The following is a 21,374-nucleotide window of genomic DNA, read 5'->3' on the forward strand; positions in this document are numbered from 1 at the left end:
TGCAGTAACTCTCCTTACATTAAGCTTCCTGGAACTAAATACGCAAACTATTTAAAACCACTAAGACAGACGAGTACAAACCCCATACTCCCTCAGCATCTTCGCCACAACCACAAACCCCCCCACAGCCGGAGCAGCCAGCGGAATGGCAAAGCAAAGCACAAATGCTATCACAATGACAAAAGATTTCTCCGTCGTCGAGAGATCCCGATCCTTTTCTGCCTCACCCTCGAACATACCTAACATCCCAAAATACAGCCAGAGTCCGCCGACAGTTCCAGTCGCCAACCAAGCCATTGTAAATCCCCGCTCAAGATTAGAACTGCTCCCCGCCGAAAACCGTGACAGCGCCCCAACAACTGCAAGCGGGGGGAGCGAAAGGAGAGTTCCCAACCACACTTGGAGTCCAAGATTGTCTTTGTCATTGTCTTTGTTTTGGTCTTCCTTCAAGTTAACATGGTCCAGATCGAGATCTGCGACTTCTCCGACGATCACGGCGCCGTTTGCTTCGGCTTCGTTCATGAGTGAAGTTCGGACCATGTATATGGCGGGGTATTCGGGCGTGGCGCAGGTTGCGAGTAGATTGATAATGGACATGTAGGCGTAGGGAGCGACTGTTAGGCCAAATGCAGCGTATCCGTATTGATCAATTTGGTTGCCGCGTGCGCGGTACAGAGTTATAATTGCCCAGATGGCTTGGGCTAAACTGATAACGGCTTTTGGGATATTGAATGAGGCTGCTAGGTTTCCTATGATTCGTTCTCTTTCTGCTTTGTTCTCCGGCGCATTCTCCGATTTGTTCTCCGAAGTGTTTCCTGCAGCGTTCTGCTGTGTATCCTCGGCTTTATTCTCGGCTGGGATTTCTGCTGTGCTCGCTGCCGCATTCTTCGCCTCTCCTTGCTCAAGGTCTTCCGTCTTCCTCTCCCGGCACGACAACTCAACCGAACCAGGAACATACGCAAGCACATATCCCTCGGGGAGGTGACTTTGACCGTGGACTTTTGCCCGTTCACGAACAAGCGAAAGATTCTTCATCCATTTATACTTGGTCGAATCAATAACTGGATTCTCCCCATTCTCATCCCGGCGCATTTTCACCACCATACACAACGCCATCGCAGCAGCAGCTTGATTCAGCGGGTTTTTCCTTCGAAACACCGGCCGTCTGATGAAGATTTCAACAGCTCGCATGATACCGCTCGATGGCACAAGGAGCGCTGCAATGGCTAAACATATTGTCTCCGTGGTGCTTTGCCCTGGAATGGAGACAATGGTCGTAGCATGGGCGAGATAGTTGGTCAAGAAGAACAAGATGTATTCGTACCATTGCGGAGGCGTACAGAGGAGGTATGGGTCGCCATGACTACTTGAGCCTTCTGGGACGCTGATGGTGATGTTCATGGCCGGTTCTGGGATACGATGAGTTCAAGGGCGGAAAGAGAGGGGAGGTTGCGATTGTTGAGCTATTTCAATTTTCTTCTTTTTTCTTTGTTTTTTCCTTCTCTTCGCGTTTTAGCTCCTACCTCAAGCCACATTCTATACAGCCACGCTTTAGCTGCTGTGACGAGTATAGTTTGCCCGCAATGTCCTTCAAAGTTTCCTAAGCCCAGCATTTTTCCCTCTTCGAGAAATAATTTTACCTCTAGATGTCTATCACGAGTGTGAATAGTACTGCCAGCCAGATACAAGTTTTGTGGTCGTCGTCCATGTTCAAGGCTGCGGCATGGAAAAAGCATGCACCAGTGACCCACGAGATCACCGTGCGTACACTTCGGCCCCCAAACAGCTTCCTGATTAGGCCTCTTGCAAACTCAAATATTTGGAGGGCTTCTGACAAGCAATCACCACCTTCACACTCCATTACGCTAGTCCATACGAGGTTAAGCCTCTCTATGCTTCAAATGGGATTAGATGGAAGCTTCAAGCGACTGGTTTCGGGCCAGCGGTATACCCCAAATAATTCGAGACCGGAATGATGACAACAATTATTGGCAGCACTGATTCAACATTGCTCAGCTGCGTATCTTTACGGCGTGCTTTACTCCAAGATAGGGAACCCCAGGCGATTTGTCCTGCTCCTATCGTCGAATCATCTATACCTTAGAAGCCACTGTCTCTTCCTTCACGCCTGAATTCTTGAAGCCATATTGTAGTTGCTGCATCAAAACGGACCGCCGACGAAGCGCAAGCTAATTGACGGGCCGTTTATACAGCCCTATTTGATCAGGATGGGTTTTAGCTCTACATCACAAGAATACTCTACATCACAGGAAAAAGCTCAAGGCTGCAGCAGGGAAAAGAAGTGGAGAAACTACGGCATTTATTTAGATAAATGCGGGGTTGTATTAAGACTACATTTTAAACCAGACACCCCCACTCATCCATCTCTTCATTGTCCCTCACCACTCACCATACTGTATGGCGTTCTACGTAGAGTCAGTACTATCCCGCCACACCTGTGTTCATCATAAAGATTGCCCAGCACCCAGCACAGCAGTGATGCTGACCGACCGCCCGGACTACGCTCATATGGCACAGTATCGCCATTTTCCCACCCGATAAAAGCGCCTATTCTATGCAATCGCGTGGATGACGAGCGTGCTAGAGTATCGGGCAATCGCGCCGTGAAGGGCCCGTTTGCGTGAAAGCAGGAGCTCAGTGCTTCGGTTTGTTGAACAACAAAAGGATTCGTATTATCGGCTGAGATTGCCTTGGAGAGAGACTGGAGGGCCGTAGCACTGGAGATTGCGCTCACAGGTAGATTGGTCAAGTCGACCTGCAGCCCGACCGGCTCCGACATGATTATGGTCGAAGCTTGAGTAGGATTCTGACGTGGTTATTGGATGCATTTAACTGCAGATTTCTTTTTGCACGAGGCTGAAATTGCCGGGCCAGTAGTGCCAGAATCCCTGTACAGTGCAGTCTGCTAAGAAGGACCCTGACACCACCAGAGTGGCTGATGCGAGGGCCGTGCTGTCAGCCTTCTGACAAGTCGATGCATCACTTGCCATCAAGGAGAAAAATGACAGTTCCAATTTCTACCAGGCAGGCAATGGCACACCTAACGGGCAAAAAAATGCTCTAAAAACATACAACAGCCATACTATGGTAATGCTCACCTAGCGCCCATCATTCAGTGCTGGGCGGCTCACTGCTTTACATAGTTAGCCTAGTGGGTTCAGGTAGCTTCAGGCAGTAGTTCACCCACCTGAACATTCTTCACTTTAGTGGGGTGAATCCCTGCCCTAAAATATATCTTTATACATTTTAATCGAGGGAAAGATTGCATCGTACAGGAGCAGACACTGTGTCCTTACCTTTTAAGGTAGTTGCTGCTAGTTACACTTATCCTTTTCTACTTCCCTTCCACTTCACTTCTACCCCAACATTCTAAACGTGGAGCAGTTATTGTCAACATAGATGTTGGTCAAACTCGTTTACCCGACTGGATCCGTAGACTTGGAAGGGTGGTGGTCCATACAAGATACTGATCATATGCTTGACAATCTTGAGCAACATGCATGATCCTGGTCATTCATTATTGAAGAGCAACCCTATGTCCGATCGTAATGCTAGAAAATGGCTGAGCTGAATGAAATGCTAAAGTTATTTCGCCCAACCACCCATAAAGTTGTTATCAATTCATAGCCTGAAGGTACATTTTTGGTACGAGATACTCTCTTTTCTCAGGGAAATACGCAAAAACTGTAAAATAGTCAGTCGATCTCAAGCTGAACATGTCTGGAATTGGGCTGGTAAAGATTGCTCACATTTGGCAAATTTATCTTCTACTCCGTCGAGTTCAAGATCCGCAATCTGCTTGTTGAAATCATCAAGATCGAACCTGCTCATATTACGTGCGATCTTAAAGTATAACCATAATCGCTCAACCGGAAACTCCATGAAGAAAGCTTGCGAAGAGAGTCGAACGAAGCTTTTGTCCTCATTGCTTAGGCAAGAGTTGTTGAGAATAACATCCACCTTGATCCTTAACAGCAACATGAGACTAGCTTGATGAACATCGTTCCAAAAGGTCTTTCGGGTTGCTCCTACCCAGCGAACTGTGAGTATGACGATGATTAGGTGAGCAAAACGGCTTACATACCTGGTTTCAAAAGCGAATAGACTTGAGGAATGAAAGATTTGGCTTCCTCGCTTTGCAAAAGCTCTATTGCAATCCTGGCGGCAACAAAAAGCGACATATGCATTTGGGAAGATTGGAGACCAGGATGGAGGTGGTGGATTCTGCAAACGGTAGAACCGCCGAGATGACGCACAACATTTTCAAGTGTAGTCAAATATAGACGACGCTCATCAAACGGATCGCTTAGAGAATTCTTCATGCCGAGGGTCTCATCTTCAAGGTATCTCTCTATGCTGGTTCTGAGCGATGCCTGTGAATGATACACAATTGAGGAGGTGTTATATGCTTCTTCCAGAAGAAGGTTGTTGATGATTGTCATATGGCTCGACGAAAGTTTGAAGCATTTAAAGTGAAATCGGTCGTTGGCGTGTAAAGAAGCTGTTGAAGTAATGTGTGGTTGGATGTAGACAGTCTTGCACTTGCGGATAGGAAGGTCTTGCAAGATTGATCCCGCTTGGTCGGGATAGAGATGTTGAGATCGAACTGCCTCTAGTAGTGTATCCAACACATATCTCGCCGCATCATTCTCCTGGTCCTGGGAGCGAAGCAGATGGCTTCGCAGGACAATCATCAGCCGAGGAGAAAGAGGAGCGAAATTGTGGTATTCGTTATATATATACTGGGACTCTTGAGTCAGAGGGTTTACTGTTTCGGTTGAAGGGCCCTCAAAGATGCAGTAGGCATTTTCAGTAAGAAGGAACTCATCATCCGAGGACATCGGCTCGCAAAAAGCAATGAAACTATGCGTGAGATGCAGAATCATCATCATAGCATCGTCAGGATATATCCGAGTTTTGAGAGTTTTCGTCCAAGTCTTCACGGGATCCATTTCAAGATCTAGAAATTCTCTTAAGTTGTCGAACCACACATCGCGCGGTTTTAAAAAACCTCTTAATCTCATGTAGTTCGACATGCGCTCCCGGTCATCTGCCTTATAGTCGTTGATGTGATCATGATTATACCGGTCGAACATTCCTGAATTTCGATATTTCATGAGAAATAAAAACTTTCGCAATCTGTCAACTTCGATCCGCTTGAGTTCGAGAATTAATCCTTGCGCGAATTGGCTGAATGCACGACGAATAATGTCACTCGCCTGACTTTCAAGATCTGAAAGTTTCTTTTCGAGATGGTAAGGATCCTGATCAAAACCAGGGTCCCGATACATGTCCACGAGGGCAAACTCAGTTGACACGGGCCGCTGAGTTAGAATAGACCTCTTTAGAATAGACCCCTCAAGATCAACCTTGTTCACAAGGAAATCCCGACTTTTTCTGGATTTTGGCCGCTCGCCATGATTATTGCTGCTATAGGCAATAACTGGGCCTGCCGGTGGTTGGTCTTTCGGTCTGAACTGTTTTAATACGAATCGAGGAACAAAATGATGTCTTTGCTGCGAGGTTTTCATCTTTTGTATCTTTGGTCTCCTTCACATCTGCTCTTGCCTACTTAAGTATTAGTTTTTGTTGTAAGCCTTGTCAGCCTTGTCAACATACGCCAACACAGATGGCCGATTAATTTGCGTTATTGACACCGAGCCGCCAAGCCAATTTCGATGATGAATTCTCAGCGCTTATTGATTGGACGAGATTGCGGGTGACGAAGTCTTTGCGAGCGTTAGCGCCGTGCACTGAAGTGGTAGTATACAGCATGCCAGAAGGCCAGGAAATTCTTAGATGTGATAATTGTCTCGGTCGCCATTTCTCATCTGGTAGATTGACTGATTTCACCGGCAGCGGCAAAGTCTGTCAAATCCAGATCGAGGGATCCTCCCGCGCAACTTGAAGCTGAGGGCTATGTCCGTACTCTGCCTATGGTTGCTTGTTCTTCTAAATCCTGAGAAATTCTGGCTTGCTTGATTGAGCTCATCGACAAATAATGTCTGTTAGACTGATCTGGCTTCGCAAATCTCTTCAGAACTACTCTGTTGGAGGCTCCACGGGAGGTCCGGTCGAAGAGTGAGAGGAAGGGAACTCAATAGGAGTCCTAAAATAAGGTGATACAACCTGCTCTAGTATTAAATCACAGAATCGCAGCACCACACCAACATTAACATGATAAGAGCGTAGGTGTGGATTTCATTAAAAGGCACAGAGAGGTGCTGAACAAGGAAATAGGCAATCATAACACTAGTACTAACAATGCCTTTTGCACGTCTAATAGAGAGCATTGTTAACCCATGTATAGTCCCTCTGTCACGAGATGGTTCTTGCCAGACCAGTGTCATCGAAAATCTCGCCATATGGAAGGACTTGACTAATACCCACGAAATGCAGAACCTTCAGGAAAGTCAGCATTGCAGCATTGCGATCAGGTTTTGTCAATTAAAATACCCAAAAGCTACCCAGTGCACAGGGTAAGAGTCGAATGGTCCATTTTCAAGAAATACCACAAGAATCAAGGATAGCTGGAATAGGCCAGCCAGCACACAGTTACTTGTAGACATTTCGGCTTCCCCAAGACCATGCCTTGACGGTAGCTGTCCTCCGCGTTCAAGATCATCCCTCCGGGCCTCGTCGAGGTCAACATTCTCGAATTTCCCCCGCCCAGCTAACCAGATACGCCCGCTGGGAGGCAGTGAGGTCTACTAGAGAGGAGGCCTTGGGGGGCGTGAAGAAGAGAAAGTCTGATTCATAAGAGTAGCGGTCTATGGGGTACAACCAGTGTTATCATGTCCGTGCTGTCTCATCGCTGAAGGTCAGCAAGATCAACCCTCTGCCGTAATAGCAACAGAACATAATCATATAATGTCCACTACTGAGTTCTGACCAGTCATGTTCCTTAATCTTGCTGCCGGAGGAATAGGCATGCTGGAACATGACTGGTCAGTCACCATTATCTGCCTCATTGGGATCAGACTCCAAGTCAGAAGCTTCATAAACTAAGGTGCCCGGCCCCTCATCTACACAAGCATCTGTTTGCCAGCCAATACCTAAATCCCCACGTCCACCAAGTTTATACGTTAGTTAACTCAACACAGTCTCTTCTAACCTATAGTCTCCTGATTCCTTATTAGCTAATTATCACCATCAGTCAATACTCCTGGTAACCTAGAAGCTATACCTTTAGCTAGTTAGAGCACCTGCTGGGCTAGACCCTTGATTTTGCCTCCCAAGAATATCTGATGGCTGCTGTCAAAACCTGGGTTATTAGGTGAGAAGTATGGGTCTTTCAGCTAGTGCAGGATGAGGCTTCAAGCAAACATAATCTTTTATACTTAAATGCGAATATACATGCAACAGCAAAGCTATACTTAGCTAAAATCTTATAGATCACTTCTTTGCTCTTCTCCACCTCTGGGTCCTACTAGGGCTTATATAGATGGGTAGGGGGTTTCCGGCTGCTTCAGAAGCAATCTTAATGACAGGGACAATTATCTTAAGCTTTTAGCTTTTGCTCAAATCAGTAATGACACTGACACCTGTGAAGAATAGAGGGGCTTCAGGGCGTTCAAGTGAGGGGCCTGAAGCGGCTGAAGAGTAAAGCGGCAAGGGCAGCCATTACCACGAATGACAAACAAGACTCAAGACAAAAAACATACAACAGCCAGGATTCACTGGTGGTCACCCGTCCCAGCATCTGTTCCATCGCTCCTTGCTGCCTAAGTTCTAGCACCTTCAGGGGAAAATTTATGTGCCTGAATATTCTGTACTTAAGCTAGTAAGAAGTTATATTCTTATAAATGGGCAAAATGGGTTTGCTAAGGGAGATAAGTCATCTAAACCCCCATAGTATCTATCTTACTCCTATCCCTTCTTTTAATACTTATTAAGGTTAATTAGATAATATACCATAAGAAGTAGTACCAAAATATATATGCTTAATTAACCTTGATAAGCATAGTAATAAAGAGATTAAAGAGGAATTCTTCTGAAAATTTTAGAACGAGTCTGGTTTTCAATGTAAACTCAAGCCGCAAACGTTTTGTCGAAGATGTCATAGAGGGAATGTTAATGTCTGTTGTCTTCTGGTCGCGGGTTCTTGAACCACGGATGAAGCAGTAGCATTTGTCTCCAAACGGTGATGTCTTCAGCGTCAGGGAACTATGACCACGCTGATCCTGTCACTTTCCACCCACTAATTGGAATCAAGTGGATCTACCTCTCTAGATCACTTTCCAAATACTCGACAAGGTTTCACGTCATCTTAACCATGTCTGGGATGCTGTCTGTCGCATCACCGAGTGCTCAGGATAATGATCTTCAGTTCGGAAGATCTCAAGTGACCGAGCTGACGCCGCAGAGCCGATTATTCAATTGACCAGTCGGTTTAAACTGGTTGCGTCTTTCGCCTCATAAAAGCCCATCAGAACGCCAAAAGAAGGAAACATTGCCAATTCCAGGACGAACCTCAACAGAGGTTCACTCAATTGGATGACACCGTGATGATCCTCCGGTCTCGAGCTCGCTGCTCATAAAGTATACGATGTATTAAGTACTCCGTACTCTGCCTCCTCAGCGGTCAATGAGAATTGATCCCGAATGTATCCTTTGACCATCGAAGGCCTCAGATATATCATAAAGTTAAACCTTGGCTCGATGTCGAGCACTCAACAATAAGGTTTGGCCGAATGTATGTTCCTCCAACAACATGTTTTCATCACTTATTTCCGCAAACAGAAGGCTTTCTAGGAGAACTGAGTCTAGAGCATACTGCAAATCCATTTTGCCATGTGTGGCGCCATTCCACGTGTCTAGTGGGAAATGCAAGTGTTGATGTGACGTTATTTGGCAGCATAGATCTAACTTCATCGTGCTCCTCAAAAAATGAGGATGTTGTTTCTGTAGCTTTTCGACTCTGGGGTACAAATCGCAGCCTACAGCGTCCAGGAAGTCTCACTAACCGACGACGCGGATTTTTGCTCCTGGAATACTGCTGAGGAAGCATTTGCGGTGCAGACATGACCAAGCTTTGTATCCTAAACAAGCATGAAGCTAATAACGTAATCCACAATCGAGTGGCCATTCCAATCGAGCGGCCACTAAACCATAGACTTTTGGCCACGGCTGAAATAGAGTATTTCCAACCCCTAAAACATGATTGTATTGCTAAAGCTAGTTATTCTTACGCTGCGGACATTGCAATCACTTATGGCCTAGAATACAGCAGTCACTGCAGCATAGGGGTGCGGCCGGGTGCCTGCTAAGGGCATTATTCTGCATCTACTGCCTGCTCTGTAGGATAGTTAAGCATAGCTTCACCAGCCTGATTCCTATATTAAATGAAATCATATCCTTTCTGCATAGAGAATCCCTCTGCAGCTTCTATCTGCCTTCTAGATCACTTCCTATCTCAAAGCTGCTTCTCATGTGCAGTACATAGATCCTGATTTCCTTTGCAAGAAGCGTGGCATTATTTATTACTATCTCACCCCCCTTAATAAGCTGATCTAGCACAGCCTTAGTAGGGGTAGGATTCTCGCGTTGAGGCCCATGGAAGCATGTGTCAAAAAGATAAGGTTTCAATAGATAACATGATGTGCATTTACAATAAGTTAGAATAGTCCACATGCCAGCAGAATATTTTTTTGCCATCTCAGTATAAGACATGACCGTTCTAGACTTATGATACGCAGGTGACATGCTAGCAGTCGATGCATGTAGTAATAATCTCATCGGTTCAAGCTCTGAGAACGTCACAATGACCGTTGTCAACCCTGAAGAATTAATGAAACTCCTTACCTCTGCGTTGGTGGATGGGAGACATAAAAAGACATATTGTTACAGTCCAATCCCTTCCATGCAACAAAAGCGGGCACCATCAAATTACCTGATACCAAAATGTGCAAGCTTCAACCAATAATTGTGTTACACTTCCTCTCAACATGAAGCCATTCACTATCGTTCTCCTGACCTACATTCCCCTCGCCTATGCCGCCTGTGACTTCGATCCAGCGAGCCGATGCATCAATAGTGCCCTACCAGGAAGCTCTGCCTACGCGAGGACCCTGCAAATCTGTGATGACATTGGAAGCACTATGTGTTACTGCGGGAGGGAAGGGACATACTATTGCTTGGTTGACGCTGGAAATCAGCAGGGTCAATTCAATTCTGAGTGTCTCAGTCAAAGTGGCTGGCAACCGTACCCCTGCTGAAGTTAACCTTTGTCGAAATGCGCGAGATGTGCAGAAAATTGTTGCTTTGTTTTTTCTGTGGAGTTGTGGTTGACAAATGCTTTAAAAATCTATGAAGTCCTACAGCACCATTGTTCATCTAAAAAATCAAGAATGCTAAACTAGTATGTGTCTCGAATCTGTTTGAAAAGTAGGATATTTCTTCTAGCATCCAGTACTTACGCAGGAGACGTTGCAAGCGCTTCTCAGTGGCCAGCATCCTTTGTCTGGGAAGTTTGCTCTGGGCCAAAGGGGCCCAATAAATCTAATGCGGGGTTTGTAAGAAAATAGATATAGCATACCAGGTATGAAGCTGTGACTATTCTAGAGAGAAAAATTAGAAGTTGGACCGCAGCGCATCCGCAGCTCATAGACACACTTGGAGGACTTATTAACCATTGGCTGATTGGAGATGTGAGAATTCAATATGGTTTACTATATCTTGATTCATCGTATCATTGAGTGGCGTTCTGATTGTAAGATAAAATAATTCCCAGGTGAGCTGCCACCCGGGCGAGCCGAACACACCTCATCTGATTTCGACGCGTTTGAACATTTGAAGCTATCCAAATCAATAAAAATAATATATTTTTTGATTAGATCTAGCTAGTCAGTGTTTAGGGCATCTAACTCTAGTATTCCCTATAATAAAGTGATTAGAACACCTTAGTGGTGCGCATTTTGGGGGTTCTCAATGTAAAGGCATAGAACCAGCAGATAGCCCTCCAACCTTATCATCTTACTTATTTCTTACCTAGATAAGATCCCTAGCTTCCTGTATGCAGAGTCCTTTATTAGGAGTCATCTCGCATCTAGATTACTTTGATTTCTGCTTCTCTTTCTCACTAGCTGTGCATAGATTATAATTCTCCATTATTAGTAGGGCTGTACTATATATAGCTATAGCTATCTTGCAACCCTTAATAAGCTGCTGTATAGCTAATTTTAAAGGTGTTAACGGGCTCTAAATATTATTATTTTAGGAGCTTCTTAACTAAGGATGCTTACTGTCTCTAGGCTTGTGATTTGAGAATGAAACTTTGGATTTCAGCCGGTTAGAATAAACCTTTGGGGATGCTTTCACTGGCAACTGCTCTACTGCTAAATGAGCTGGTAGGGATTGTCATTCTGGAGCCTGGTGTAAAGTGCAATTTGTATCCGTTTGACGTTGTTTCAACAAGTAGTTTGGATAAAGTGCATGTGCCGTTGCTGATCCCGCTATTTCCACAACTGCATGTTAGAATTGTAGCGCACCTACTGAGAATCCTGTAGAAACAGACTTGTCAAGTGTGGAATGTTATCACATAGACTGCGGTATACATACTAAACATCCAACAAAGGCGTCATGTATGTCATTTCCTAGGCTGTCATGAATTCCTTAAGGGAATTGACATACAACGAAGCAAAAAATACATCAAAAACATACAACAGCCGAGATTCACTGGTGGTCACCCACCCAAATACTAACCAGCCGGCGTGTGGCTTGAACGCGGTCAATACCCAGGTAGGTGCCCTTGCTGGTGATGGGGGATAATGCTACTTAGAAGAGGTGGTAAATAATTAGCACAAGTACAGTTTAGAGGGGTAGTAATGTCTAGCAAAAACATTACCAGTCTGGAGGATATATTACCATACTAGAGTATTTATTATACTTAGGGCAGGCATAACCCACCTAGGATAAATCAGCTATTTTAGCTAGAGGAAAGAATAAAATACTAAGTATTCCACCATTACTATATAGCTACAATCTTTCCTCTTTTTAGAGAATACTCAAATAACCCTAGCATAGCCCTATATTTATGCTGCTAGTGCCTGATTCAATTTAAAGCCTATAATATCTCTTTAAGCCAGAACGCTCTATTAGCAAATGCAGCATTATAGAACAGGTATCATAGTATATATTAACTCTATCAGGACATGGAGAATTGGAGATAAACTGCATATTAAATAATATACAGCCACTATATAAAGGACATAATAGCTCTCTATATACACAAAATATAGGTCACCTAAGAACACATAGCTATATGCCAGGGATGCAGATTGCTTTAACTTCTCTACCTTTACAGTCGGCTTTACTTCCTATAAGCTATAATTTATCTGTCATAGAAGTAGAGAGTATAGGAATACTTAGAGAAGATAAAGAGTCTATAATATCAGATACAGAATAAGTATACATTTTATATAATACAAAGCATACTTATTAGCAGTTAATTTATTATTATTATTAATTAAAATATATAAGTATAGTCTTTATTACTCTTTTAGAAATAATTACTAAAGCACAAAGATAAAACCCTATAAATTTAAGTTAAACTAAAATATAACTAATAAGTAATTATAAAGATCTTAATTATACCTAACAAATCAATAACACTTCTTTGGAAATCATCTTTAGGAAGAACCTATCTAAACACTTAGTTAGTGTATATATAAGATTATCCTAAGAAGTTAGGCTATCTTTCTATACTATTCCACCCAAAGAAGTCCAAAAGGTATAAAATACTTTATCCTTAAGCATATTAACTACATCCTAGACAGACCACTGCCAGTTTACAAGCCTAGGTCTAAGCCTCACTAAGAAATTATAAATATTATAGGCGGAGAATGCGCTGCTACTTAAGTAGCTTAGATATGCAGAAGACCGCGCAAATGCAAGAGCATTACTAGACTTTAACCCCCAAATAGAGATGCTCAGATCAGTAATTTAGGATGCACAGACGGTCATACATGCACACCAGCGACTGGTCGAGAATATGTTGTAGTGTGTAAGACTCCCAGAAATGGAAGGCCAGCGCACGTTCCTCCTCGATGGGCTAGTTGACAGGAAGCCTGGGAGCAGTTGCCGTCGACGGTGGCCAAGGGCGGCTCCTCAGTGTCCAGCCAGGGGTCATCGCTCGATTGTAGATGAATCTCATTCCAACGGCTGTGTGACAAGACATGAGACGTATAGGTGAAACTCCTGAGAATAAAGTATGGGAACACTTCTCTATTTCTCATCCCTCTTATGAGCTATGCAGTCGTAGCGATCATCGCGTTGGTGATACAAACCACAGTCAAACATCTTAGATAACTGAAGTCGGAGCCTCAGGCCCCTACCTCGCCTGGCTTCTCTCCTCTGCAGAGAACCTCTCCTCTACCAGATAGGATCCTTACACGTCTCAGAGGTATATAAGGGGAATCTAACCTGTTGGATGATCCTTCTTCATTGTTATTATGGCATCGACAGAATACCACCCACTACTACAAAATGTTTTTCATATTACCGGCTTGGGCTTCCCAGACTCTATCTCAACGGGGTATAGTATGGTTTACCCTTGTATGTCTTTTTACCTGGCTATTGTACAAGTTTTCTCTAATTCTTTCCCCGAGACCCCTGCAGGATATTCCCTACAACGAAGAAGCCACACACTCGCTCTTTGGCGATCTTTCCAGCATGTTGTCTGAAGTCTCGAAGTCGAACGATATGTTCACCTGGCTACTGAGACAGACACAAAAGGGAAACTCGCCTCTCTACCAAGTGTTTATTCGTCCGTTCATCAAGCCCTCTATTCTCCTGACTGACTATTGGGAGGCGGCCGATATCGTCCTACACCGTTCTCGAGAATTTGACCGCACACCCTTCACCCATGACGTTTCTCGGGAGTCCTACCGGACTACCACATCCATATGCCGACTGGCCCTGGATGGAAAGCACATCGTCGGCTGTTGCAGGACCTGATGACGCCGAGATTCCTCAACAATACTGCTGCACCCACCAAATATGACAGAGCCTTGGAATTAGTTGATCTCTGGGATGCGAAGGCGCAGTTGGCTGCCGGTCGACCCTTTTTCGCGGCGGAAGACATCCATAATACTGCTCTAGATGCGGTCCTTTCTTTCTCTTTCGGTGGAGCCTTTCCACACAGCGCGACGAGGCCCCGACTTGAGTTTCTTGTCCACTCTGTGCGCAGAGGCTCTATACTGTCAGGACACTCCGCTTGACAGGCCAGCCGCATTTCCACAAACCAGACTTCCTGACTCCATCAAAGCCATCCTTGATATTATGGGCGCGTTCGAATACACGAAATCATCCATCTCTCCATGCCTCATGTGGTTTGTGGTCAGCAAAACACCTCATGTCCGTCAGGCACTTCAAATCAAGAACGCCTTCGTCCTGCGCGAGCTACAGAGAGCCACACACCGCTTGTTTCGGAAGGATTCTGACGTTGACGATACATGCGTACAGTCCGCGGTGGACCTTGGGAGAGTAGAAATCCCAATTTCTTTGGATCGACCATTCGAGACGAGGTGCGTAATTATCCACGCTGACCCGCCCTCCAAGTATACTGAGACGACTAGGTTTTTGGCTTTGTTTTGGCTGGCCATGATACTACGAGCACCACCATCGCGTGGGGTGTCAAGCTGTTGGCTGATCATCACGATGCACAAGCCAAGTTGAGGTTGGCACTTCGAAACGCTTTCCCGGAGGCAGCTGCCTCCAACCGGCTGCCATTATGCTCGGAAATCGCACGTACTTCAATTCCCTATTTGGATGCAACACTCGAAGAGATTCTGCGGTGTGCTCGACTGTCCCTGCCGTCGACCGTGTGGCGCTAAAGGACACCGTGCTCCTGGGTCACCCTATTCCGAAGGGTACCTCGATCTTCCTCATGAACAAGGGCGCAAGCTTTTTCTCACCGCCCCATGAGATTGAAGACGAAAAGCACAGTCCTTCTGCCCGGACGGCTAAAAACAAGGGCCATCATGCGTGGGATCCGCAGACCTTGGATGTATTCCTTCCAGAGCGATGGCTTGTCGCTTCAGATGAAGAAGCAGGTGCGCCCGCAAACGTACTGTTCGACCCTGCTGCTGGTCCGACCATGCCATTCGGAGGGGTTCCGCGAGGATGCTTCGGCCGACGACTAGCTTACCTAGAAATGAGGCTCATTTTCACGCTAATCGTGTGGAAATTTGAGTTGATGAAATGTCCGAAGGAGCTGTCAGGGTATGATGCTTTCGATGGTCTTGTGCACAAGCCCAAAGACTGCTACGTCCGGCTTAAGAAGACTGAATCATGATTAATATGCCGGCGAGGCTTGTACAGAGTTGACTCCAGGGCTACTGTTAACAATCCTATATTTTGGGTTCCATAAATCCCTAATTTTCTTAATAAGAATTGCGTAGTTGGTGAACGATTGGTCGTCACMGCTCCGTACTTCTGCCCGTCATTTCTGCCTTGCGGTGTTGGTGCTGTAACAGGTCCCTTAAGAAACTCCTTATTTTTAGGTTAGTTAATATATATTCTTCTAGAGGGCTCCCTGCTAATCTATTATCTTTAAAGAGGAATATAATAGGGATTATGGAGTTTATGTATAGTGCTTCTTCTTAGCTATACTACTAAGTAGACCTTAACTTACTACTTAGTTACTATCTTAGTAGAATTTAGTTAAGTTTTACAGCCTAAGGCATTGACCTAAATACAGCCTTATAAGGAAATACTATAATAGTTAGTTACTTAGTTTTCCCCTAGTAATATGTTATAGATTATATTAGAAGGTTATTAAAGAGAGAGTCTTACAGTAAGGCTCTTACTGCAGTAAGCAGGAGTCCTATAAAGATTGAGTATATATAAAAATTTCTTTTTAAATATAAGTCCTAGGAATTTTCCCCTTACCTTATATAACCTGAGCTAGAGCTACTTATTTTTATATGAATCTTAATTATTAACTAGTAAAAGATATATACTTATTGTTTAAAGGCTCCTGCTACTCTATATTACCTGTAAGTCTTCCTTCAGCATTCTTCCAAGCATCAACCTAGGTATAACAAAACCAGGTATGTTCTATCAAGCGATTTTTCTTTTGGCACTTGAAACCCGGACTCTGAAAACGAAATAAAGAGCCGTTGCCACGACTATGTTGAACACAACGTAGATCCAGACAATACCCCAATTGCGCCATCTCTCTGCCCAAACAATTTCATTTTGAGATACGTATTGGTCGGCAGTAGACAATGCGCAAAATTGGCAGTCCTTCGTCGATTCTGGGTTGAGTAGGGTACCGGGACTTCGGACAAGGTATGGCGCTAAGTACTCGCCGCAAGTCTGGCCTGCTGGTGGATCAAAGACCGACAGCTCAACCTTCGAGCATTGGATAGGACGGTCGTGAAGTATCGTTGCGACAATACCACCAACCCAGTAAGTCAAAGGTGAGATGCGATACATAAATATCCAAAACCCGGGAAGTGCGGTGGGAGAGAGCAAAACACCGTTAAATGAAAGCATCATCGAGAACAGCAGTACGATGATCGCTCCGGCAGACTGTGTATCAGGCATGGCAGCAACGACAAGATGAGCAAATGAAGAGGCGTATATGAAGAACTGAATGCAGAACAAGAGTACAAGCCCTTGTCGTTCAGACGATTGTATTCCAGCAAGTGAATAGTAAAAAGAGGCATAGATTACGATTCCAGTCAAAACCTGGTAGGGAATCTCGACAAGAATATTTGCAATCAGGAAGGCTTTCCAGGAATATGTCTTAGATGGGCGTTCGCGCACTTCGTAGAGGGCTCGCTGAAAGACAAAAAATGGGAGTATCTAGAAACGTTAACAGTTGTCACTGAGTCCATCAACATCAACACTCACCTGCTCGGACAGAGAAGACAAGATCGCGCAGACGCCAAAGACGGCGAATATCACATTTTGAGATCCTTGCAGGGTGTTATCTGACTGGAAAAATGAGAATCCGATAAAAAGACCGGAACCGGCGCCTAGGAAGATCTTCGACCAGATGTAGGATGGAGACCGCCAGTACTGCTGAAAAACTCGACGGCTGACAAGATAGATCTGTGCTGACAATGGTGTTGCATATTCGGCGTCACTTCCTTGGTCCAGGGGTGTTTCTCGGATAGGATGAGACATATCGTCTAGTTCCGCAAGGACGGTTGTGTTCTCCGTACTTTGGAGCCAGGTCCGGTGCCAGTCTTCATCACTTGTGCCAGATCTTGCCACGTCGGTCACCTCAAGAATATATCTATGATTTAATCAGAATGGCTTCAACGATCATGTTTGGAAAAATGGTCTCGTACTCAGCCGGGTTCTCATGAGGGCCACACTCCCTTGCTCCATTCTTCTCAAAATATTTCACGAGTGACCTTGAATGTTCGCCAATGTCGCCAAAGTATAGCGTTCGTCCACCAGGTCCGAGAAGAAGCAATCGGTGAAATTGCTCGAAAAGAGCAGCACTAGGCTGGTGAATAGTGCATAATATTGCCTGGCCTCTATCGGCCAACTTCCGGAGAAGCGAGCAGATCTCCCAGGAACTCTGTGAGTCGAGCCCACTAGTAGGCTCATCGAGGAATAGTAGCAAGTCCGGCTTTGCTGCTAGCTCTATGGCGATAGTGAGGCGTTTACGTTGCTCCAGGTTCAGACCTTCTCCCAGTCGACCAACAACGGCATCGGCGTAAGTGTCCATCTCAAGGGTCTTGATAACACTCTCTGCATATGCGCATTTCTCGGCCCGTGAGATTGATGCTGGCTGCCGAAGAATTGCACTGAAATAAATACTTTCACGCACAGTAGCAGTATCAAGGTGAAGATCTAGCACCATTAGAAATGCAAGAAACAATGATCCCAACCTAGAAATGCTTACCTTGTTGCTGGACGTATCCAACTTGTCTTGCAAAGTTTTTACCAAGCGATCGCCCATTAGCCATGAACTCACCTGACACTACTCCCGTTGATACTCTTTGAGCAATAACATCAAGTAGGGTCGTCTTTCCAGCCCCTGATGCACCCATGAGAGCCGTCAAGCTGCCAGGCTTGACCCACCCGCAGACATTGTCCAGAAGCCGGCGGGTTTCTCCCTCGATTTGAATATCATAGCACACATCTTTCCAAGTGACAAAGCCTTTTTGAGGTGAGATAAAGTTGACATTATCCTGGCCACCGGCTTGCGATGAAGCCCTCGCAGTCGTTGCTTCTTCGTCCGCACTGTGAGCCTTGGCCTGCCACAACCGTCCAGGAAGAAATACCAGACTCTTTGCACTCGAGCCTGACAATGAATTTACCTCTGCAACAACGAGGTAGGCAAACGTAGACACAACGAGAAAGCCGACCAAGATTCCAAAATTGCGCCAGAAGTGGTCAAATGAGAATCCATACTGCGCTTGGATATACTCATCCCCTGAAACCGAACGGCTGCCTGCCTTGGCACCTGGAACAGCACAAACGAATTGTCGACCAGATAGGCGATTGTATGCTGGCACAAATCCCGAACAGACAAAGACTCGTCCATGGAACTCGTTGGACATAACCATTTCGAAGGCGTAGTATGCTGGATTCAGCCAATGAAGCCATTTGAACCAGGGTTTCCTGACCAATGTTAGTTCTAGCTAGGGCCGCTGAAGTAATGGGGTTTCAGCTGAGCCTTACATGTATGATAATGGTATCATAAAACCAGAATAAAGAAGCATGATGATGAACATCACCCCACCTATGGCCATTGCCTGAGCAACGCTCCGAGTTGCTGCTGCGACGGCCCGAAAGAATGCACTCATGGTCAATGTCAGCAAATAAGAAACAAGGAAGAACAGGAAAAATGGCCCGGCTTCGCGTCTCAGGCCACCGAGAAAATAGATGATGATGTTGAAGACGACGGCAACTATGAACTTCACAGGAATATCGAGCACAGATGTCGCCAACGCTTCCGTGAATGGGTGATAAAAGGCATATGATTTATGCTTCTCCACGATTGGGCGCTGGGGAAACAACGTTTGGACTTCAGCCATCGCAACTAGCGCATTCAAGAGGACCGAAAACAGCAGCACAGAAGCCTTGGCGTAAAAACCTTGAGTTGCATCCATAGTCCCGTAGAAAATCGAGCCGAAAATGACGGCTTGGATAATCCGAGATAGAATGACAATAACTGTGGAGCTAGGATCCATGGCGATCCGAAGATATGCCCTCCACATGTTTATTTTTACCTGCTGGAGGACCGAAATGGTGTAGGGAGAACGCTGCCGCGTTAATCTCCCCTGTCGATGGTGCTTTATCGCTCTCAATTCGGATATGGCGGAGCCGTTGTTCAGAACCTGGCGATCGTACTCATCCATCTCTTGCCGCAAAGCGGCGAAAAGACTGGACTCATGCCAATAGCGCTCGAATTCGTCCGCAGTACGTGGAACCTTCAGTTCCATTCCTTCTCGCGGCTTTCGCTCACTCGCGTTAGTAACAGCGGTGAGAAAATCTGCCGTTGTTTGACGAGGAGGGCAAACCCAGCCCATTTCTTCAAAGTAACCCTTTGCGCAGCCCACGGGGCCGAAGAATATCTGCCTGCCGTCGTATAAGAGGGTAACTTTGTCGAAAACTTCGTAAATTGCCTGGCTAGCTTGGTAGATTGCAACTGCATGGGCCGCACCAGTAATTGTAGCAGAAGAGTGAAGAGCCTTGACAAATGACAAAGCTGTAGCAGAGTCCAACCCACGGGTGCTGTTGTCCCATGCCGCCACCCTGGCATCAGCGAGAGTCATCTCTGCAATGCTAACTCTCTTGCGTTCCCCTCCTGATACACCGCGAATAAAATCGTTACCAACTTTCGTATGGTAGGTATGTGAGAGGCCAAAAATAGCCATCACCACCCTGGGAAAGAACTTCACCCATTCGGTAGTAGTCATGCCATTAGGCGGGACTTTGGGGGCTCGATAACTGGCAGCTAGCTCCAATGTCTGACCCACGGTCAAGTGAGGAAAATGTTGGTCGAGCTCTTGGTTATAAAGAACCTCACCTTTGAATTCCTTCGTAATTTGATCCAAAGGCACGCCACAATAGGATATCTTTGAGTCTTTGCCCACAGTAAGCCCTTGATGTTCGCCGCAAATAGTTTTCAAAAGGGTCGAGCAGCCGCTACTGGGGCGGCCAAGAACCATGAGCAGTTCACCCCCTTTCAGAATTCCATTGAAGCCGCTCAAAATCTTCTTTTTCTCATTTCGTTCCGGATTAAAGATCTCACGTAGACGGAGTGATGCTATGATAGAGGTTATTACAGTCTCCTGTAATTTCACCCACGATCCAGATCCAAAGACGTCTAGATCACGAAACATCACGCTTGTGGCGGGCGATGGTATCCCTTGTTGACTTTTTTTCGACACAATTGATTTCAGCCATTCCTGCAGACTGAAGTTCGGACTGTTCGGGTCTAGGGGGTCATCAAGGTAGGTGAGCTTGACGGTTGTCGATGGGAGAGCTTGGCGCGCTGTGTTGGACCTTTGCGACAAAATGCGTGCAAGATCGAGGAGTTCACATTGCCCATTCTCATCGTCAGTAATGTTTGATTGCTTCGGGCGAGAAGATTCGGTTGTCACAATAGATGTTGAAGATTGTGTACTAAGATACAGTAGTTTAGTCTCGGTTTCTAGTAGTAGAAAAACAAAAAAAAAAAAAAAAAAAAAAACCGAGCACTAGGCACCTACCTCGAAACGCAGGCGTTCTCCCTGCAGGGAAGCTTGTCACTTGTTGTCATCATGGACAAGTATGAGTGTGAAAGCCTATGTTCGATATACAAAGTCGGTCATTGTAACGTAGATGTCCTTATATACAAATGATATTTAAACATTTGGATACGCAATAATTTAGACGTGAGACTGTTATCCACCCTTATCCAGATCAAACTAGACCCAGCGGAGTCGTGCCAGTTCTCGGACTGCCTCGAGTCCGCCCTCCGAGAATGAGTAGTTCCCATACTAGCGGCGTTAACATAGTTAGTCCAAGGGCCTTTGAATAATCTGGATCTGACCGCCTTCCGGCTTATGCAGTATTCGGGACCCCGAACGAAGAAAGCTTTCCTGCGAAGGACGTAATTGTGTGTGCTAGTGGTAGAGATCCAGCACATAACCGGAGCAGGTGGTGATTCGGCGCCGGAGGTTCCGAGCTCCAGGGTCCGAGCTGTAAAGTATAGCAATCGTTCGTTCTTTTGACTCTCCAGCTCCAACATAACCCACATCCGAAATGTCTGCCAGGATAGCCAAAGATCGGTCCACGATGGCAGGGACTTCAACCAAGCTAGCAGTACGTACCTACCATGCCACAAAGAGACCCTCACCCCTATGCGGATTGAGCTAGTCCGTTAACTGACTCGTCGG

At 45.5% G+C, this 21,374-nt stretch overlaps 4 protein-coding genes across 4 annotated transcripts; 1 reads left to right on the top strand and 3 right to left on the bottom strand.

The window, feature by feature from the left end:
- Window positions 1-60: 60 nt before the first annotated feature.
- Asppvi_005966 (uncharacterized protein) lies at window positions 61-1,401 on the bottom strand (the record flags this gene model as incomplete). Its single annotated transcript, XM_043301875.1, has 1 exon — window positions 61-1,401. One exon carries the CDS (start codon window positions 1,399-1,401, stop codon window positions 61-63), a length of 1,341 nt encoding a protein of 446 aa, XP_043157810.1.
- A 2,236-nt stretch (window positions 1,402-3,637) lies between these two features.
- Window positions 3,638-5,552, bottom strand: Asppvi_005967 (DUF4238 domain-containing protein; the record flags this gene model as incomplete). Its single annotated transcript, XM_043301876.1, has 3 exons — window positions 3,638-3,705; window positions 3,771-4,049; window positions 4,106-5,552. The coding sequence occupies 3 exons, from the start codon at window positions 5,550-5,552 to the stop codon at window positions 3,638-3,640; spliced, it is 1,794 nt and encodes a 597-aa protein (XP_043157811.1).
- Window positions 5,553-13,925: 8,373 nt separating this feature from the next.
- Window positions 13,926-15,316, top strand: Asppvi_005968 (uncharacterized protein; the record flags this gene model as incomplete). The annotated part of the gene is made up of 3 exons (XM_043301877.1): window positions 13,926-14,145; window positions 14,210-14,546; window positions 14,689-15,316. The coding sequence occupies 3 exons, from the start codon at window positions 13,926-13,928 to the stop codon at window positions 15,314-15,316; spliced, it is 1,185 nt and encodes a 394-aa protein (XP_043157812.1).
- A 767-nt stretch (window positions 15,317-16,083) lies between these two features.
- Asppvi_005969 (uncharacterized protein) lies at window positions 16,084-20,755 on the bottom strand (the record flags this gene model as incomplete). Its single annotated transcript, XM_043301878.1, has 6 exons — window positions 16,084-16,833; window positions 16,882-17,269; window positions 17,325-17,835; window positions 17,888-18,609; window positions 18,670-20,619; window positions 20,706-20,755. 6 exons carry the CDS (start codon window positions 20,753-20,755, stop codon window positions 16,084-16,086), a joined length of 4,371 nt encoding a protein of 1,456 aa, XP_043157813.1.
- Window positions 20,756-21,374: the final 619 nt, after the last annotated feature.

Source organism: Aspergillus pseudoviridinutans (assembly GCF_018340605.1).
Source record: "Aspergillus pseudoviridinutans IFM 55266 DNA, scaffold_4, whole genome shotgun sequence".
NCBI classification, from domain to species: Eukaryota; Fungi; Ascomycota; class Eurotiomycetes; order Eurotiales; family Aspergillaceae; genus Aspergillus; species Aspergillus pseudoviridinutans.